The sequence below is a fragment of the Rhea americana genome, unplaced genomic scaffold (genome assembly GCF_003343005.1).
Source record: "Rhea americana isolate MKP2758 unplaced genomic scaffold, rheAme1 scaffold_90, whole genome shotgun sequence".
Classification (NCBI taxonomy): Eukaryota; Metazoa; Chordata; class Aves; order Rheiformes; family Rheidae; genus Rhea; species Rhea americana.
In genome coordinates this window covers 777,718-799,252 of record NW_028187089.1, presented here as the reverse complement: position 1 = coordinate 799,252, position 21,535 = coordinate 777,718, and the positions used below count along the sequence as shown (strand labels likewise).

General features: G+C 36.2%; 2 protein-coding genes across 2 annotated transcripts in view; both read left to right on the top strand.

Moving 5' to 3' along the window:
* The first annotated feature begins 1,222 nt into the window (after nt 1–1,222).
* Nucleotides 1,223–9,529, top strand: LOC146584662 (homeobox protein CDX-4-like). Its single transcript, XM_085324250.1, has 3 exons — nt 1,223–1,655; nt 6,599–6,744; nt 9,323–9,529. The coding sequence occupies exons 1-3, from the start codon at nt 1,223–1,225 to the stop codon at nt 9,527–9,529; spliced, it is 786 nt and encodes a 261-aa protein (XP_085180376.1).
* A 4,830-nt stretch (nt 9,530–14,359) lies between these two features.
* The window catches only part of CHIC1 (cysteine rich hydrophobic domain 1), a 30,414-nt gene continuing 23,238 nt past the window's right edge, over nt 14,360–21,535 (top strand). The window contains exons 1-2 of the mRNA XM_085324288.1: nt 14,360–14,382; nt 15,308–15,323. Coding sequence (XP_085180414.1) covers nt 14,360–14,382; nt 15,308–15,323 — 39 coding nt within the window. The remainder of the gene's footprint in view (nt 14,383–15,307; nt 15,324–21,535) is intronic.

The following is a 21,535-nucleotide window of genomic DNA, read 5'->3' as shown; positions in this document are numbered from 1 at the left end:
TAGCAATTCTCAAGAATTGAGAAGAAGAAGTYACAAGGTAAGGTTTACACCTCCTAGGCTAATATCAAGCTCTTAATAATGACATATATAAACATTTTTAGAATTATCTTTCTCAGTAAGAAGGCTTATGTTAACCTAAAGGGCACCGGATGTGTATCAGGCACTTCACAGACAAGCATCAGGACGGTTGTGATGCACTGAATTTACCAAAACTGCCGCCACCAAAAAGAGACTGTTATTATAAGCAGTTTCAGGGCGAGGATCCAAACCTTTCAGGCACATAAAGATCTTCATCAGTTTGAAATAGAAGCCATATTACTGGGTCTAGTTAACGACATTTTTCACCACTACTTCAGTCATTCTGTTTATACTTCTGACACCATCTTTGACAGGGTGCTTTACTGTCTGCTTTATAAAATTTATCAGTTTGCAACAGACACCACATGAAGAAATCTCTTTAAACCACTCCACATGCAAACATATTTATTACAGAGTCAGTCTTAATTTCTCCCATGCTTGAAGACCACTTACAAACATTAGTAAGGGAAAAACTGTCAGTTTGGAGCTCAGCTAAATTAAAGATATACTATTTAAAAGGTGTTCTAATTCTGAAGTTATTCCCTTACAATTATTCAATTTGACTGTATCTCTTAGTTGGAGAAGTTAAAGTGAGATTTTGTAGAATCTGAGAAGTTAGGAGATAAACAAATACATTTATTTATAGATTGATAATATATAACAAAATATATTCCATAGATAAGTATCATTTTAAAAGCAGACTGAAAGCCAAATATTAATAGTAAACTCTGTCTTTTTTTTTTTCCAGGTCTATGTACTAAGCTACTAAATACAAACTACTGTTACATCATCTGGCAGTAGTGAAATTGCTATAGAATATCAGGGAAGGGTAATAGGATACATAGAAGTTCTGTAAAAAAGAAAGCACAAGAACTATCAGCAAGGTGGGGTTGCGCATGGTCAGCCCTTCATTTGAATGCAAATGTAATTATGAGGCAGGCAGTTAGGCTGACGTCAGACAAGATCTTGGTAAACCATTACCACCAGCACCTGGTAACACAGTTGATAATAAAAGAGGATGAAGTAAAAGATTCCAAGCAGAGTGCCATTATTGGAGAAAACCAAACAGAGAATTATTTTTAATCAGTGAAATAAAATTCAGATGATCAGGACGTTGTAATAGCATATTAACAATCTGACAATCATGTATGTGAGCTCTCTCTTGGATAAAGAAACCAGCATGTATCCAGGATCTGCAAGGTGCAGCAGCAACAACTTGCCAGTGCAAAACTTTGTGTCTACTCCACCCTATTCAGATTACATGGGATATCATCATGTGCCGACCCTGGACAACCATGGACAGTCTGCRGGAACCTGGGGATCTCACTACGGCCCACAGAGGGAGGACTGGAACGCTTACGGCCCAGGACCTTCCAGCACCGTTGCTGCCGCACACATCAATGGCTCCTCTCCTGGGCAGGTCTCCTACAGCTCTGCTGATTACAGCTCCCTCCATCCTGCTGGATCTGGCGGGTTACCTCCCACAGATGCAACTAATACACAGCAAATCTCTCCCAACAGCCAAAGGCACAGCTCTTATGAATGGATGAGGAAAACGGTGCAAACTAACACTACTGGTAAGTGTGTATTTAAACCTTTTTCTCAGCATGTTCTGCTACAATTGATCTTATAAATAATCAACTTTACTTGAAGCACACAGGTTGGTCAGTCATTTATGACTTTTATTTATTTAGCCTACTACCATTTAATTCAGTTTTAACTGAATTTGCACTAGTTTCATCTCATAACAGTTTTATATGGTTACTATAGTGGTATGGTTGGTGTGTTTAGATATGGCTGTATCTCACTCAGGTTTAGCAATCTTTAGACAGACTTGAAAATACTAAGGAACACTGAATGCAGCAACATTACATGCAGTTACATGCAAAAATAATACATAATTATCTTGTGCAGCAAATTAAATATCAATATAATAATAGGTTGTTTTTTAAAAAAATCTTTATAGCATTTTCAATATTTTAGAAGAGAATTACGTGCTATGATCAAACTGTAGTGATTATGCAGTTTTCTGCTGCTATTCTTATCGTTTTTACTTTTCTACATAGATTTCTTAGGTGAGAAAATATATTCCCAGATTAGTACTTTTACTCAAATTATAAATTTTAATGTAGACAAAGCTGCCTTTTCATTAAGTTTCAAAACTGTTTTTATAGTATTTTTCTCATTTATCAGAATTTTGCAGCTTGCCACAATTAGACAATTAAAAATCACTTTGTTCCAAGTTCCATTGATGTGCCTGTTTTGTCCCAAACTGCATGCCAGAAGCACCTTTCTGCATATACGCCTGAGGTGTAAATTGGGTGTAGCAAGGTTTGCTAAATCTATTGTTAAGGTTAAAAGTAGTAAGTGTGTGTTAGAGAGCATCAAAGAAAATGCTCTAAAGAAAGGGCAGTTACAATTGGAGCAATCTTAGAGGACACAGAAAATCAGCACYGTCACTGGAGAAACAATCCCCCTTCAAATGGTTATCACTCAAGAGCAAAGAGCAAGATTAGTTTTATAATTGATTCTTAGTTATAAAGCAAATACACACTTCTTTCCACTGTTACTAAACACAAAATCCCCAGCGAGCATTATCATTACACCATCCTTCCACAGGGAGCCTCTACAACTTTCTTCAAAGCCAGACAGATTTATAGTCTGTTTTTTCCCTTAAGCATACTCATGTAAATCAGTAGTAACTTCATTAACATCATTGGAGTTTTCCAGGTGTAAAAGCTGATGTAAGACCTGAGTGCRGACCAAAATCATTATGACTTCTCTGAATGCCAATGGGGTGACCCCATTTCTGTCCAGGTGTCACTGAAGTTTAAATGCATTGGTATTTTTTTTTAAGAATAAAATAGATTTAAAATCTAAATCCTAGTTTCACACTTAYTGCATAGATATGGAAGACACACCAAGGCATGGACGCTTGCTCAGCATCATGAAACGTAAATGTAAATTCAGAAGAGCAGTGATGATTCCAGTCTGAAGAGCTCTTGCGCACAATTTATACACACGCTGAAATACTTTATGAACAATACTGGACAGGTGAATTGGGGCTTGTCAGTWTTTCAATGTCCTGAGGCTTTACATTCTTATAGCCCAACCTTTGAAGTGTTAACAACAGTTTAGGACTTCGCAGAATTGAGCGTAAGACATGAATCTGCTTTTTAAAAAACTATTTGAGAAGGCAAAGCATATGTGTGATATTTTGCAAAAACAGAGGAAGCACTAAATCAGTTTGGATTTTTATCAGAGATTTTTTAAATAATATTAAGTGTAAAAAGAGGTAAATTGTACTAGCAACTATGATGATAATACTGACAAATAAAAAGTTCTGTGTAAGAAAAAAATTAGGTAACTGTAACAGACTAAAATTGTGCCTGTAACAACTACATGTTAACTTATCAGTGACTGATCTAGAAGATAACATTAAAAACCTTTCTGATGCCACTACAGCCACTCCTCAAAACATAGACTTACTCCTTGTTTTTCCTTACCCTCAGAATATTATACATGCTATTTAAGCAGCTGCTGGCTCCTTCCCATCAACATTTTTCCTGCCTAATACAATTGATTATTCTAAAATTATTTCAGAATTATGTCACCCTAAAATATATACTTATATATACGCATGTAAGTATTTATCTTCACTTCTGGTGTGCACCTAGGTGGATGTATGTGAGCATCTTAGAATAACAGAAATCGAAACATATATAATTAAATGAGGGAGCCTACTTAAATACTGTCCAAAAGGTAATGGATTTTTTTTTTTAAGTTGCGAGAATATTTTTTCTCAGTTTACACTATATTAAATACTTCACATTCTGCTTCAATACATTTGGCATTTACAAAAGAAATTAAATTGCAGCAAAAGTGAATCCAAAATTTAGTCGACAAAATCAATTCTCAGGATGAAACAATTTCATGAAGATAGAAATACTCTTTTATGTCTTTTCAACAGACAGAACTTACTCTGAAATTTTGATTAATACATTCCTTTACAAAAAGACCATATTATATATTCAAAAACAAACTTTTTTTTTTAATGTACAGAAATTGCAGGCATGTTAGGCAGTAAGAAATTTTAGAAAACAAAGATTCAAAGYGGGCTTTATAAGAATGTCTTTTAAGACAGGTTACTAATGTCAAAAAAAAAAGTATTTTCAGAATTCCTTATCATCTGATTCTGTTTTCATTAAATTCAAAGACAAAATGTCCTAAGAACTTCAGCTATCTAAGAGAACTTGAGTCCAATTCATTTCTAAAACCAGTATAATCAATAGTGTAAAATGTAGAACTTCAAGGCATGGAACTTACTGAAAAGAAGMTATCCAAACAAAGGTTCAGAAAAAATTATTTTATCTTTTAAAAACTTATGTGAAACTCCATCTGGAGGTGACCCTTCTCAGAAGGAGAATAGACTTTAAAGAGACTACATAGAAGGACAAGATTACTTTTGTATTTTGGAAGAACAGACACAGAAAACTTTTTTTTTCTTTAGCTATACCCAACACACTTTATGTCTTTGTTTAAACAGGCAGTGATGTTCAAGTAATTCAGATTACATCACTGCAAGAACACAGCTAGAAAATAAAATAGAAGAGCAACTATAAGGAAAAAAGGCCAAGCCTCTGCTCTAATGCTAATTTATTTTGCTTTGTAAACTAGTTGTGACATCTATTTTTCTCTGGCCTACATTGTCTTAGGTTTTGAGGCCTATCTGTCATATTGAGGCAACAGACCCTTTCAACACTTCTCTTTGCTTTGATATGCAGTCTCGTCTCTTCCTTCTCCCTCTTTTCTTCAGGAGTTATATTGCCGGAAAGGGTGATGATATTCACAGCAAATAAAGAGGCCTTCTCCGAGGTTTATTGTCTTCAGAAGAAATGCTCTGTGAATTTTATGGCCAAGGGGAATGGGGAAAACTGCTCCTTTTCTCCACCCCCTCAGATCATGGTTATATTTGCTGATTATAGGGAAGCCGAAATAACCCTGTTGAATTTTAACTTGTTTTCAGAGGTTACCTTCTAAGCCTCCAGTTTGAAGGAACTTGAATATCTAGACCATTGTTAAAATTGTAACTATTACTTCATGCAAATATTTCAAAGCTCACAATTTGTACCTTGAAAAAAGCAAACTTAGTTTGATGAATGTTTTAGCCCTCCAAATTTAAGCAGGGAATCTTTGTACATTAGAAGTCAAAGCTGCACAGTTTAGGAAATCATCCTTAACTATGTGTATTTCAGAATGTGTTAAGCCATGTCTGCCTTTGGYGTTCAGACAAAAATATCTCGGTCTATCTTCACTGTTGGTCCAAAATCAAGAGGGACTGAAGAAAGAAATATTCCTTCATCTATTTCTGTCCTTTTTAATMGTCCTAAGATGAAAGCATCTGACATTTGTTTAGGGCTTGTAAATTCCAAACCAATTGGCTTGTGTTTCTGAATGTGAAAGGGGTTCCTGATAAGATCTTCTTGTCGCTCTTTTGTGTGGCGTGTGCTTCATCTTAACACCTCAATGGATTTTAGGGAACCACTTTAAAGGAGTCTTTGTCCTACAGTTTGTCCCAGAAAATTCACATCAAAAAAAACCTGGGAAGATCAGAAGAAAAAGGAAGACTATCTAGTTGACTGCTGAAAGTGCAAAAGAGAACAAATAAGTTGAGAAGTAAGCTATCTGTATTAGTATTGGATGAAGAATAGTTTTAAAAATTTAAACAGTGAAAGATATCCTGCAATATCAAGTAATGTTTTATGCTACCAGTGTTTATTCAATATATCTAAGAGTATTTGTTTTATGCATTATAGAAAGGATGATACTGAAATACTTTTACAAGTATTTTATTGCCTAGTCTTTTGCCAAGCGCCTTCAACTCCAAATGGAAACTGAGCACACTCAGCACCCCAGCAATAGCTCAGCGGGGACTTACCGCCTAACAAGACTGGATCTTTTTTGAAAAAAAAAAAAAAAAAAACTTCAATGATTTTTGAACTCATATGCATGTCCTATTGCCAAACTAGACAGCAAACACACATTTCTAGTGGGACATTTCCTTGAGTTGGAGACATATGACTTAAAATCTCAAATAGAGAGTTAGGAAAAGGTGCTATTAAACAAATCATGACTGAACATCAGTCTTAAAGTTACTCCTGAAGTTAAGTCTGCATAAGCACAGAAATCACTGCAATGAGCACTGAAATGAAACCCACCTGAGTATCAATTATTTACTGCTACAAATTACTCCTTATAAGATGCTGCTGGTTATTTTTCACTGGAAAGCTTTCTATTTGAATGTATATTGAGAGAGAGAGAGAGAAAGAGAGAGAAATAATTATGATAGCCAATACTTTCTTACATTTACTACTTCTCTCATACATCCTCATCCAACAAACAACCCCATGAGCACTCTGTAGTCTAACAATGTCTATAAAATGTTTGAGATGTTTGAAAGAAAGTTGCTACAAAAAAAAATCAAATTCAACTTATTAATAATATTTCTTTCCCAAAACAGGTAAAACAAGAACAAAAGAAAAGTACCGAGTTGTTTACACAGACCATCAGAGACTAGAATTAGAGAAGGAATTTCACTGCAACAGATACATTACAATAAGGAGAAAGTCAGAACTTGCAGCAAACCTGGGACTATCTGAAAGACAGGTACACAGAGACTATCCATCATTCTTACGCATCCGTTCACCAGACACTGTTACTGTCAGAGCAAACACGCAGTATTCATGTTCTGTATGCAACAGCAGTGCCAACGCAACCATGATAGTTTGTGAGTGTATTTGACAAACAGAAAATGCACTACACAAATACAAATTGATAGGTTAATCTCACAGAAACCTGCAATTTTAGGAAAAAAGAGATTAGAAATTAATTTGTAATAAGGGTAGGGAAAAGCAGTTATTCTTACATAACAGCTTGTTAGACAGCTAGAATTTAAATAGTCCAGCTCTTATTGCCATAGCTATCACGGATATAGCTAAGATATTGTCCATTTTATTCTTTCTTGCAATCATACAAAATGGTGGCCAAAGAAGATGCAAAGCACTGAACACATTTCAGCTGTAAGCCAGAAAAATGAAAAGTCAGCATTCCAAGAGCAACCAAATGAAGTTTCTGTGTATTTTTTAATAAGACTTTATTACCAGTATTTCCACGGGCCCCATTCTTCCTCAGTGAGTGAGACTTCAGCACATGTTTAAAGGAGTCTTTTAGGGCCTTTGATTTTCAAGTCAGGAATTTTTTTGATATTATTTTCACAGGTAGCACCAACACTTATTATGTGCAGGTTGCATTAGGCTACAGGATTTGGTGCCAAATCTTTAAGCTTATTATACACATATATGTAGCCAAGAGAGAAAATTTTCAAGTGCATACTTAGATCCATTGTTAATTTGGACAGCACCTCAGTATCCATTCACTTAAGCACATATTTAAGAACTGTTCTGTTTCCTGAGTGAGGGCCCAAGCATTTTAGCTGTGTTCATACAAAAACTAGAAGGATTCTGGATAAAGAATATCTTAAAAATCACTGCATTGGAGAGCACACTTTTGAAGTATAGCTCTGCAGTCTGCAAGTATAACTGTTGAATCCAACCTCCTAATAAAAGAGAACTTCAATGGTTCAGCTACAGCTGGAGGATAAGGGAAGATTTGGTGATCCTGAATAGAGCATGTCAAATTTTAGCAACCAGACTTATGGCCCCCCAGGTAAACTTAAGTAAGAGATTTTTCTTTTTAGAACGTTAAAAACTTTTGTTCTTTCTGAATACACACATTCAATTCTCTAAAATAGTCTCCTCTTTCACGACYTCCTCTTCTTCTGCATTCAGTCTGTGCAAGAACATGGAATAGAAAGGGACTGGCTGAGGCAGGAAAGCATAAGGATGCACTGATATGCAGTATTTTGGGATCAGCACTGGATTTTTATAAATATATATTTTAGTGCAGCARTGTTCACTTTCAGACTCAACTAATGCACAAATTACAGCCCASAGATTATAAGTGGCCCCTGAAAGGTAACTAAGAAAAACAAGTCTGTCATCGAAGGACTTAAAATTTGTTATACAGTAGTATGTAGCTCCACTGGAAAATTCTTAGAGAACTGCAATTGTAAAAGATTGAAAACCCCTGCTTTAATGTTGTGCAGCTGGCTGATTTAGAACACAAACACGCCTGGAGTAACCAGTAATAATGCCAAAAATCAGAAGTTAGCTTCCTTTTACATACTGTTGCTTTTCTTTCAAAGCTATCTTATTCTTGATTAGTAAAATACCGTCAGGTAGAACGTAGACAAAATGTGTAATAATCTATCTACATTTCTACAGGACTCAAGACTGACAAAGCTAAATGGTTCTTAGCATCATTACTTGTAAGGTAATGAAATAATAAACACATTGGAAAATAATAAAGAGATTTTTAACATAAAGCAATGGTACATCTTTCTATATAATACTGTATTCAGCATATCTTAAAGGATATGACACAATCTGTAAAAGTGAGAATATAAGTAATTAATGGTAAGGAAAAAATAAATGGAGTCTTTTACTTATTTGCACTTTCACAAAAGAAAGTATATACACTTAAACCAGAAGTAGATTTTAAACAAATACCTTATTATATACATAATTAGCTTAGGAAATTCACTATCATTTAGTAGTGCTGTTATCTATATATGCATACGCTATTTATATTTTTATATATTTTATATATTCRTGTATAGATCTATAGCTCTAAAGTCTAGTAAAAAATCCTCAAAAATTTTAAACACACAATGAAAATATGCACACACACAAATTATTCATAATGTAAGCATAGAAGAAAATAAATACTCATTATTTGGGTCTCAATTAATTTGAGTTTCAATCTACTACAGGAATGAAGAAGAAACTTGCAAAATAATTCCATAATTTATCTTCCTTAAAGTATGATACATGCCTCTCTCAAAGCCTAGATGATGAACTAGGCAGACCTTGTGTTTTAAAGAGTATGATGATTCCTATGTTCCTTAACATAACACAGCAAGTTCAATTTAGAGCAGCTCTAAGAAAAGAAAATAGTTTTCTAATGGTTATGATGCAAAAAAAAAAAAAAAGAATATAGAGTAATTACAAAATTTTCACTGCACAAATCCAGTATTGTTTTTCCTATATTTTCATTGCTACTGTTATTATAAGAAGTTGACTACTACTTGGAATTAATCAGATAGACATCATTTATAACTTTGCAGGTGAAAATCTGGTTCCAGAATCGCCGAGCCAAAGAGAGAAAAATGATCAAGAAGAAAATTTCTCAGTTTGATGGCAGCGGCGGCTCAGTTCAGAGTGATTCTAGTTCACTCAGCCCAAATGAAATATCTACTTCTCTGTTCCCATCACTACGTGGAATAAATGGATTACAGCCTACTGACGTTCATCAAATCATAGTTTCAGAATGAACAGAAAGAAGAAAAAGGGAGGGGGCAAAAAATGGATTTTTTCCTCTCTTAAAAATTCAACATTGCAAAGCACCATCCTCATTCAACTGTCTTCAGACTGCCAATTTCTACATACAGGATCTAGGTTTATTATCAAAATACTTTAATTGTTAACAGAAATCTCAGGGAACTCTTGCTGCTAAGATTCATCACTCAAAATCTTTGTTTCCGACACTGACAGAAAGAATAATACAACAGAAGATTCAAGTAAGCGTAGTTCTAGTGTGATTATATATATATATATGCAGAAAATTGTTGGTGAACTGATTAAAATAGAATATTATTTCAGAAAACACAAGATGCTGGGTGTATTTGCTCTGTTACTTTTTATATAATTAAACTGTAGACGTTTGTAAATATTCACACTTAGAGTATTGGAAAGAATGCCATGTTTTAAAAACAACAAGAACACATTTTAAACATTTCAAGAAACATAACAATGTTGCAATACCAACATACTGCATTTAATTAACTAAAACAAATCTTATTTCCCCAATGTAATTGTACTGAGCATGCCAACCTTCTGAACAAATATTACAGTCACATAGTATCATACCAAACCTGCCAAGATTTGTTCGCTTTTAAGAAATGCAGCAACTTGTCATGCACATCRGTAAATATCAAATGGCTTGGAAGATGTAAATATTACTTCAATGAATGCATATATTGTTGTTCAGAAAATGAGAGGAGAAACATGAAAACGGAACTGTTACTACTATCAAACCAACAAAAAGAGAAAAAAAGTGTTCATTGTTTCTAAACTTTTAAGTCAAATAATAGTCTTAGGCTATCAATTTTATATGTAATGCTTACTCTGGTCTAAAGCTAAAAAATATCTAAAAATAGCTGGCATTGTATTTTAAAGCCATGATCAAGCAGCTTAACGTTCACTAGCAAAGTCACAGAGTGTAATGAAAGAAGTAATCTCTCCATGGGCGTTCCTGAAAGAGCATAAATTAGAGGTACACATGCCCACAGTGCAGTCAGCTTTTATCATTGGTCCTTCCCGGCAGATGAGGAGGTAGCAATGGTATCTATAGGAAGACTGGTATGAGGAAAACCCAGAGTGCTAAAAACTACAACAATTCCGTAATACAAGCTTTTCTATAGCATAGAAATAAATGTTCTATTGGAAAATTTTTATTTTATTGAAAAGATCATTGGGAGCAAAGGTAAGAAAAAGGGAAAACAGAAAYGAACAAACAAATTACTGTTATCTGAATAGTCATGCATTGCTCAGTGAGGTCAAACTCTTGGTCTCAGAAACAGCAGTTCAAGTTCTGCTTTTCTTAGTGTCACCTAGCACTGATAATGTACTGAGCAGCAATGGCAGAACTTGCCAAAACTCTATTAGATGAGAGTATTAGGAACTACTCGATTAATCTGTAAATATAAATGTCTCAAGCTAAATTAGAAAGAAAAATCTGTAACACAGGATAAGATCTCACTGACCATAAGGATTTTATGGATGATTCTCCAGTATATTTCCAATAATATTCTATTCATATGGAAAAAATAAATGGGCATACGTTAATGCAAACAAACTGCCATATATGTATATACTGTATACATATATGTATACATGTATACTGTATATATGTATATATATTATGTAACAATCCTGTTGAGAAACTGAGATCACTTCTGGATGGCTTTAACGAATTAACAGTCTTCTAAAACTGCTCACTGATATTACAGTGCATGTGTTTGGACATTTTAGAAGACAGAAAAGCATTTTATAGAAGATGCACACTTAAAACATATCTACTTCTGTTTATATGAACAGAAGTGTATCTGCCAGCAGAAAGCCAGACACACATGCTGCTCTACTTATTCAAATAAATGCATATATCTGTTCTGTAACAGATTGAGGTTTCCTCAGTCCCACCAGCCTTTCCACCTGTGTTGTCCTTTTATACATGAGGGATGTAGAAGATTAAAGAAAACTCTTCTTCCAAGAAGACACACAAAGAAAGAAGCCACAATGCTTTACACACACAAGAAAGTAGGAAGTTGGACCTCTGTATTGCTACCAAATTCCCAAACCATTAGCAGGTCAGCCCTCATAGAAGAGCAGGCAACAGCTTTTGTGAAGGTACCAGTGACAGAACTGGAGAGGGAGAAAAAAATTGTTTTTCTAGTTTCTAGAGTTTTTCTATGATCAGCTAGTTTTCAAATCAACAAGGAAGAATGGCAAGAAAATGGCTGTAAACGTACCACCCATTCACTATATCTGTATGCCAGAAATCCATGGCTTCAGTGAAAACTACTTTCATTCTAATTTATTTCACAAATTGAAATAAAAGACTTACACAGCTATTTAGCCTGCAGAAGAGAAGACTGAGGGGGGGATCTTATTAATGTCTAAGTACCTGAAGGGAGGGTGTCAAGAGGATGGAGACAAACTCTATTCAGTTGTCCTATGTGACAGGACAAGAGACAACGGGCAAAAACAGAACCACAGGAAGTTCCGCCTGAATTTGAGGAGGAATTTCTTCACTGTGAGAGTGACGAAGCACTGGCACAGGTTGCCCAGAGAGGCTGTGGAGTCTCCTTCTCTAGAGATATTCAAGGCCTGCCTGGATGCAACCCTGTCTACCATGCTCTAGGTGACCATGCTTGAGCAGGGGGGTTGGACTTGATGATCTCCAGAGGTCCCTTCCAACCTTACCAATTCTATGATTCTATGATTTTTCAGGCTGAAGTTCAAAATACTCAAAACTGTCATCCTGCAGTTTCTAAACAAGCTACAAGTTCTCTCTCTGAATTGCCAGACAGACAAGGAACACCATGTTGTTCTTAGAAAGTAGGCAGAAGAGCTGCTGACACCATAGTCTGAACTTCAGAACAAGCACTGTTCATAAAGGAAACATTTTAAATTGAGACTTTTATTTTAGATGCTAAATGAGAGCTTGAGAATGGGACACAATGCATATCCTATAAGGTATTTAAAATTAATCTGGTTTTAAAAACCTGTGTTCCTTTTGTCTTTCACAATCACCCCCCAAATATTTTTCCATCAGATATACTTTAAATGGCTTCAAAGCACACATTAATAAATATTTGGGGGAGATAATCTCTTTCTTGCACTAGATAAAGATCATTAAGCCTAAAATTGTATCAGAAAATCTTTTCTGGCTACAGCTCAGTCAGACAAGAACTTATTCCCCCTACCTTGTACTAGGTCTAACTAATTCCATCTAGACCATCACATCCCTTTAAATCTAAGTATAATGGCACACCTGTTTCTCAAAATAACACAGGAAAATAAATATTAAAATCTTTTAAGCTAATCTGGATCACTTTGAGTAAACTCTTGTAGACAGTAATTAAATAAGCAATCATATTACCAGATGAGGAGCCTGGTAATCCACAAGAAAGGGAAATGGCAAGCCAGTGTTAATTCTTAGAAATTAACTCAGAAAATTCTTATTCTGTCTCAGATGGAGTTAGGACATTGGATCTGACCAGAGCCTAAGCCATTTTTTTTTTTTTTTGCAAGAGAATTTGATTCCAAATAAAAATRCAATTCAGAACTGCACGCTGGTACATATTAATGGTCCATTAAAAACTAATAATTTAGTAGAGGACAGCCTGACAGGAGTCCATCCTTTATACATGTTTTACCAAAATCAGCATAGGGACTCTGGGATCAGGATACACAGCTGGGTGGAGACAACAGAACTATTAGAAGTCCCTATATTGCCACTATTTTCTGGGGAGCTATTTAAAGCTCCATTATGACTTTTCCATATTGTATATGCAAAGGAAAACCTCCAGAAGACGTGATCTAACCCCCTGTATTTAATTTGTGTATTTAAGTGGGAGAAAAGAAACACTAAAGACTATAAATAACATATTCCAATATTTATCTTTCCTCCTTTGAAGACTTCCCCAGGGACTTTAATTAAATGCTCCCTTAGCACCATAAGGCAATTAAAATAATAATAAATCAAACACGATCCTTCTCACCCAGTGGGTATTTTCCCCAAGCTCTCTCAGTTTCTTGTCTTTTTCACTTCATGTAAACAGAAAATCATCAAACTGCAAATCACAATGTTTAAATTCAGCTGTTTAACTGGTATTATGAGTTTGCAAAGTAGTAAGTAAATTTAACACCATGCTGATATCAAAAGAAAATTCGGCATTGCACAACTGTCTAATTCTAGCAGCCAGCAAATCCCTTCTGACATTTCTTTGAATCATCTTTATTCTTRTAAGAGTACTGTAGAGCTGCCAAGGCTTTGAGAACAACTGCCTTTCACAGTTCCACTGTCTATAAATACTTAATCAAGAATCAAGATTTTAACACAAACTGTTCATGCTGAGACTAATGTAGCACCACAGTGATTTGGCTTCATTAATTAACTTCTAAAAATTGATCTGTAGGAGAAAAAGAAAGAGAGTAATTATAGATAGTTAGACTAGAAATTAGAAAGGACTATTATTAGACATTTTTAAAATGATAATTTACAGAGAAGAAAGCAGAATTTAAGCCCTGATTTGACTGCTAGTAGAAGTAATACAAGCCAAATCAAAACTCTGTATCAGAAAACTTGAGAATCTTTTGAGACAAAGATTAATTTTGAAAACTGAATCTAATTCTACATTAGACATTTTCAATACAACAAGCACACATCTGTATATTCTTGCACAATGCAAAATCTTCCCAGTTATTTAAAAATATTTGTATCATAAAACTAATCTCATTAAACCACACATTACCCTTAGTTTACCTTAATTCAACAAATTAACATATCCAACACTGCCTACAAGGTACCTCATATAGAGATGGGATATAGAAAAGAAGACCGGTAAAACTTTCAGCAATTCACATAGTTCTCCTCTGCAGGCCCCAGGATTCCTCTTGGAAACCCTTATCATTGCTACTCTTCAGGTAGCAATTGCAGCTTTTGCTGAATGAGACATACTTCTGCTTCAGGACATTGGCGAGAATAGCAGGATTTCAGAAGTGTGCATTTCACATGCTGCCATCTGGTAGCTGCAGTTCTGAAAGCCAAACACTGTAGCACCCAACAAAGCTGGCTACAGTAACTGGAATAGCACTAACTACAACTCCTCCATCTCAAGATGTAGCTAAACTAAGATGGAACTAGAACTTAATGCGGATGAGAAGGACAAAAACAAATGCTTCATAGAACACTCCTGAGTTTCCGTGTTTGTCACAGTTCCAGTCTCAAAGAGAATGATGCAGTCACGCAGGAGTCCCAGATTTCGTTACACACCAGAGGATGTTAATGGGAAGAGTCCAGCTACGTAAGGTTTCGCCTCCTTCTCCCCACTAAATATGCACCTATTTTTCATGGAATAACTTCAAATAGTATCATTTCTGGACCTGGGAAACAAGCTCTTATTAGTGGGAAAATACTTCAGCAGTATTTTGGAACTCCAGAATGATTAAAAACATTTTCACAAAGATCACAGAATCACAGAAGTGTTGAGGTTGGAAGGGGCCTTTATAGATCATCTAGTTCGACCCCTCGTGCTCAGGGTCACCTAGAGCACATTGCCCAGGACTGTGTCCATATGGCTTTTGAATATCTCCAAGGAAGGAGACTCCACARCCTCTCTGGGCTCTGTCACCCTCACAATAAACAAGCTTTTCTACAGATTAAGACAGAACTTTCTGTGTGTCAATTTGTGCCTATTGCCTCTCCTCCTGTCACTAGGTACCACTGAAAAGAGTTTGGCTGTGTTCTCTTTACACTCTCCATTCAGATATGTATATACATCGGTAAGATTCCCCCCCTCAGTCTTCTCTTCTCCAAGCTAAACAGTCCTAGCTCTCTCAGTCTTTTCTCATATGGCAGATGCTCTAGTCTCTTAATCATCTTAGTGTCTCTTTGCTGGACTCTGTCCAGTAGCTCTGTAACTCTCTTGTACTGGGGAGCCCAGCACTGGACACAGCACTCCAGGTGTGGCCTCACTAGGGCAGAGTAGAGGGGAAGGATCACCTCCCTCGACCTGTTGGCAGTGCTCTTCCTAATGCCGCCGAGGATACTATTGGCCTTCTTTGACACAAGGGCATGTTGCTGGCTTATGGTCAATTTGCTGTCCACTGGGACCCCCAAGTCCTTTCTGCAGAGCTGCTTTCCATCTGATTTTAGATCTGGACAGAGCTTCACAGTACTGCAGAGCCAGTTCATCAATTTGAGTATTGCTTTATCAATTCAAAAGTTTGGGGTCAGCCCTTCACCACCTGGAAACTCAAAATTTCTGTGCTTGCTTTGGCAAAATTCACAGAATCCATATGCTTCTGTGCCAAGGCTCAGAATTGATAATCAAAAAGAAAGTAAACCTCCGCAATGTGATACCATCTTGTTAAAATCTATTTTAAAATGTTGCTGGAAAAAATTCTATGAGTTTCTAATGATAAGATCAAACACACTTGCATTCATTTTCTATGAATCAAAATTCAGCATGAGAATCATCACAAGCTCACCTATCAATAAAATTATTTCCATGTTAAAAAAAAAACAGCAGTTATGCATGCATCACTATGTAGAGGAAGAAACCTGGCCTAGGTTTCAAGTAAAATGGAAACCTAGCAAAATCATGATTTATTATRAGATCTATACCCTAAGCACTGGTAGAGTAGTAAGAAGCAGTTGAAGACAAAAGAAAGCATCAGAAATGGGCATTTTTAACAACAGACTATGCAAGAAAAAAGCTGACATGTAGAAGAAAACAATTCAGAACATCATTACAAGTACCCAGATAGAAGTATTCTAGACAGAATAATATACAACCGCCTCTGAGTAGGCATTTCATAACAACTCTCTGCACTAAAGACAACAGTAGTAATATCATTCATTTCACAGGCGCAGCCAGCAGCCTGAGGGCTTCACAGTGCAGAAGACTGTCTGATAATGGAACACTATCCTACATTATCCAGTTTGGCTTTTAAGGTCTCCGTCTGTTTGGCATTTTCACTTAGACGGAGTCCTGTTCACATCCAGTTCATCATCCACATGCAACACAACACACACAGCTCACTTTCATCCAAAAATCCTATTCAGCCTCTGATACTACAGAAGGATGGCTAGACCAGGGCTGGACTGCAGTTTCTGCATTTAATACACTTGCAGACTACTTTAAAGTTTTGTCTTCATGCGGCTCTGTATACATTTTTCTCCAGTGCCAATGGGAAATTCTTCAAATATGACATGAATTCTGTGCGTGGATAGGACAATTTATTGTCCCTTCCTCTCCTTGTAGAGGAGAAAGTGCAAAAATCAGTTAGGAACGTAATGTAAGTCACCAGCAGCCCAGCACAACAAACTAGCCAAGAAAACAGTTTAGCTGGAATAGGTTTTAAAGCAGTACTGAAAAAAGTGGTGGCTCACCAAAACTCTTTGAAGCAAAAAACATAGATGTTCTGATATTATCACAGTTTAACTTGCTCCTGTGTCAAGTTAATCTCAATCTCCACCTAAGCAAGTTCTCTAAAGCAGCTCATACAATACATAAATGGAAAGAAACAATTATTATGAAAACTGCTCTTTTTACATTACACCATGGGCTTACACCAATGCAAAGCATTTGTATCGAAAACCATCTCATTACTGATCACCACATCCTACCACTTGATCTCTTCTACAAGTCTATTTCAGTCCTTCCAAAACTTTTCACACTAGGGACTAAAGAAACAGTTTTGCCTAACTAGGCAAAAAAAAAAAAAAAAAAAAAAACCCCCAAAAAACTAAAAAAAAAAAAACCANCAAAAAACAAACAAAAAACCCCCAAAAAACTAAAAAAAAAAAAACCACTTTGAATCTCAGCTCATACTAAATGACTGAGAAAGCAGTATCTTACACGTGAGTTCTAACACTGATTATTCCGCTCACTGTTTTTGGAAAAGAATATTTCTGCTGTATCAAAATCAGACATTTCTATCTCCATTGGATTCACAAGTTCTGAATCTTCTCACCCTGCTCCTGAGCCAACATTGATCAAAAAACATGATGGTTCATCCATCAAACTTAAAATATACACTCCAAATTCAAAGAGTATGTTCTTATTATCCAACAATGTCTTCCTTTGCAGAAACACATAAGTCTCTGAAATAAGTGAACTATGACAGCCTTCATTTAACATGTGATCTGTTATTGTACGTTCTTCCTTCTGAAAAGTAATTGTATGGAGATTTGCATGGAAGAAACAATGAAAAAATACAGTGGCAGAAGACTTAAGTATCTCTTGGGCCCATATCAGCATTCATTCGCCAATTTCTCTCAACAATGCTTTTATTTAATATTATTTTTAAAAAAWTTTTAATTCCTATCTTTCTTGCACAGTCTTTTCATATTTCATGTTATGTGTGTGACACTTTCCCAAAAAAGAAAAAGAATCTACTGAAAGTTCAGCTTAACTTGGACTTTAATCTATTAATTAAGAAGTGTAAGTAGTTAAATAATACAAAGCTAGTGTAGCTTTTTTCAATTAAAGAGACTTCTTGGTTTCCTAATACCTCAGATGCTCATTATAAAGAGGTTATACAGCATATTAAGCCAAGACTCTACACCTCCTCATTTTAGGCTTCAATTTAGCAAAGTATTTTACCACCTGCTTAAGTGCCTAACAGAATCCATGCCTTAATTCCACCAGATGCTCACCTTTGTCTATTTGAATGTACGTAACATTAACTTTGTATTAAATTAGAACATAAGTTGCATTAAAACTGGTGTTTTTCAATTAAACACGCATGATACTGCTGCTACAACTCTCACTGTTCTCCACTCACCTTTCCTTATTACTTGCATCCAACATTGTGTCCTATCTAATATTAAAATCTAAATGCTTGAAGACAACTATATGGTTTCTTTATTTCATTTTGAAGTACACATGCTTCTTGCCTCTCACTTTGTTTCATTCTTCTAAGTTTCTTAATAGTTTCTTACTATTTTAACAAAACTTAATGCATGCAAGACTGAGACAGTAACCAGGTTTTGTTTTGTAGCCTCCAAGCAGGGCTGCTAAGTTCTATTAAAAAAACCTACCAGAAATGTTCTTAAAGGTTTTGGTACACATCCTAAGTCTATGCAGAAACAATCACCTAAGTGAAAGCAGAATCATGCCAGTGGGGCACAGTTTAGAGACCATTTGAAACTTTAGATTACAATTCTTACCTGGATGCCTCTTCTGCTCTCATTTTTTTCATATTATCAGTCTTCAGACCCTAGCTACCTCTGGTATTTGTCTAGTCTAATGGTTTACCTTTTTCTCTATTGCACCTTAGTATTATGCAGAGCAATAGGCGTAAACTTCTCAGACAGGATTGAAAGCAGAATTAACCCCCCACCACCACCCTCCCTAGCTCTGTTCAGCATAGAGTCAGTTTTGTCATGTGACAGTGAAACATCTCTCAGTAGCAAATTCTGTCACTCTTCTTTCCCAGTTATTTATGATTACATTGAACAGCACTTATGGCTATTGGCCTCTATTAGTAATCTTTCCTGTTATGATGACTGTCTTTACTTCTACTTTTTGTTTTCTATCTTTTAACTGGTTATTAAGCTATCAGACATCCATCACCTCACAAGAGCTTAGTTTCAGCAATGAGATATCTTATGGAAAATTATTCTGAAATCCAAGTACATTATATCAATGGAATCACCACCATTTCCATGCTGCTTTCCTAAAAGGCCTCACACAAAAAAGAAAAAAACATACACTTTAGCAGACACAGCCAGTATCTCTCAATTTATAAGGTTACAGAGAAGCTGTTACAAGGCAGAATCAACAAGGCTCTTTGAAAGCAAAGTAACCTTTGCTACTGATGTACTCACAGTTCCATTAATGGGAGTTTTGCAAAGCTACAGCAGGTGAAACAATAATGACGACGATGAAGTAAAAGAAACCTAACAATTTGTTAAACATAGAAAAAGGCACCAAGTATCTTTACAAACAAAGCTTCATCTAATTATTTAAACTAGGGTTTCAAGTTTGTAACCCCCTGTTAAAATTATTTGAGTAAGGAAGCATTTGTAAAACTCTTCATTTGTCAGTTTAAAATATTCCAAGACATAGAAACACTACTGTAAGATTTACAAAATCAGTGGAAAAACTCATACAAAGCCTTGACAAAATCAAAACTGATGTAGCACTGTAAATAAGAGAMGGTAATTAACTTTCAGTGGAAAGTTTAATTAATTAGTTTAATTAATTTAATTAGCATTCTGCAAGTGCAGTGCCGGAAACTGCTTTCACCATTAAGAAGAAACATTTTTAAACTGTTCCTCTGATTGCTCTCCAATGCTTCCAGAACTGACTTTCTTGTGTTCAGTAATTGCTCCCAGACAGCCTTGAACCTGAGAGCTTGTATTTAGTTCTTGTTCGAAGTGAATGCTGGCCAAAACGGCAGCAAGCTATATCCCCTGCAGTTATATTTTAAATATCATTACCTTTCTCACGGACATGCTACCAAAGTTTCCAAGAATCTCAATTAAATACTAAAATCCATCATGTTATTCTACTACCTCTGTCCCATCATTCCTTAAATGTGTTCTGAGTGATGACTAACGCAGCTATATCTTTTCAACTTTCAGATGAGCTAAAGCAGATGTCCTGAATTTAACTGAGAATAAAATGAAAGCCAGCATCTTATCCGTAACCCCTTGCACACCTTTATTTCAGTGATTTCAAGACCTTCTTTCTGTGGATTATGAATGGCAATCATACATATAACTGAAGATTGAGGTTTTATTTTTATTTACGATAATTATTTTAACTTTTTTTGAATTCTGTTTCTAAACAGGGCATCCTTTTAATATTTGGCCAACAACAGTGAGGTATGTTTTGTCCCACACATACTTTCTCTGCAATTTATCCAGTACAAATATCACTAAACAAGAAAAAAAAACTTTGACAAGAAGGGGAGAACATTAACAGAACATATATTTTAATTTCATTTAAAATATATATTACCTCCCTTGGTTACGTTTTTATTTCAAGTCATTAGAAAATGGTTTACCTGCATCTCCACATAAGATGGATAGCATGATGAAGTAATAGCATGTGACACTGATAAACCGCAGCTCTCACAAGTTTGCTTTCACAACTGTGCTGCCAGCAGCTACAAGTTTCACAACTGGGCCAACTGCACCTCGCTGTTGCCTAGGAAGTCCTGAAAAAGAGCAAATACAATTTACAAGGGAAGCCTTTTCCCTGCAACAGTGAACAGGAATGGAGACCCCATCTTCCTCTTTTCTCCTGTAACAGACGATGAAGGAAGGTACACTTCCTTCCTTTCTGTAGCTGTGGAACAGGAATTCGGATTTGACCTCCACAGGCCAGATACCAGATCCAACATGCTACTTTTTAGCCTTTAAACTGRTAACAATTTTTTCTCTCAGGATTTTATTTCTGGCTCTTGTCTTGATACTAAAARCCACCATTACATTTTTAGCTCACTTTTGATTTGCAGTAAGTGACTAACACATGCTTAAAGTTAYCTTAGCAATCATTTACACTTGTGTGTGGTATTTCACTGCCCTCAACTATTCCCAGATTTTTTTCTCCTTTTATTTCTGATTCCTCTCAGCCCCATATGCATTTTCTTCCTTCTCGACACCCCCTACAGCTTAGGGCTGAGCTCGGTTTCCAGAAACCCACTTCACGCTTGGGACAATTCAACTAGCCACCGACTTCGTGGTTAAAATCACTCCCTTTCTCCCATCTTCGTTTTGGCCACCAAACAGCTGCCCTCTGCCTAAAATCCTGCTGCTCACACGAGCGCCGCTAAGCGAGCGGAGCCACAAACCAGGGGCAGGCACTACCCAAGCGGTTTTATTAAATAAGCCCCTGGAGATGCACCTGGAGCAGGGGCGACACCGAGAGGCGGCCGACCCGCCCCGGCGCCTGACGGGCGAGACGCGCCGGCGGCGGAGGCGCCCCCTCAGCGGCGGCGGCCCGCCGGGGGGAGGGGCTGCGAGCGCAGCGCAACGG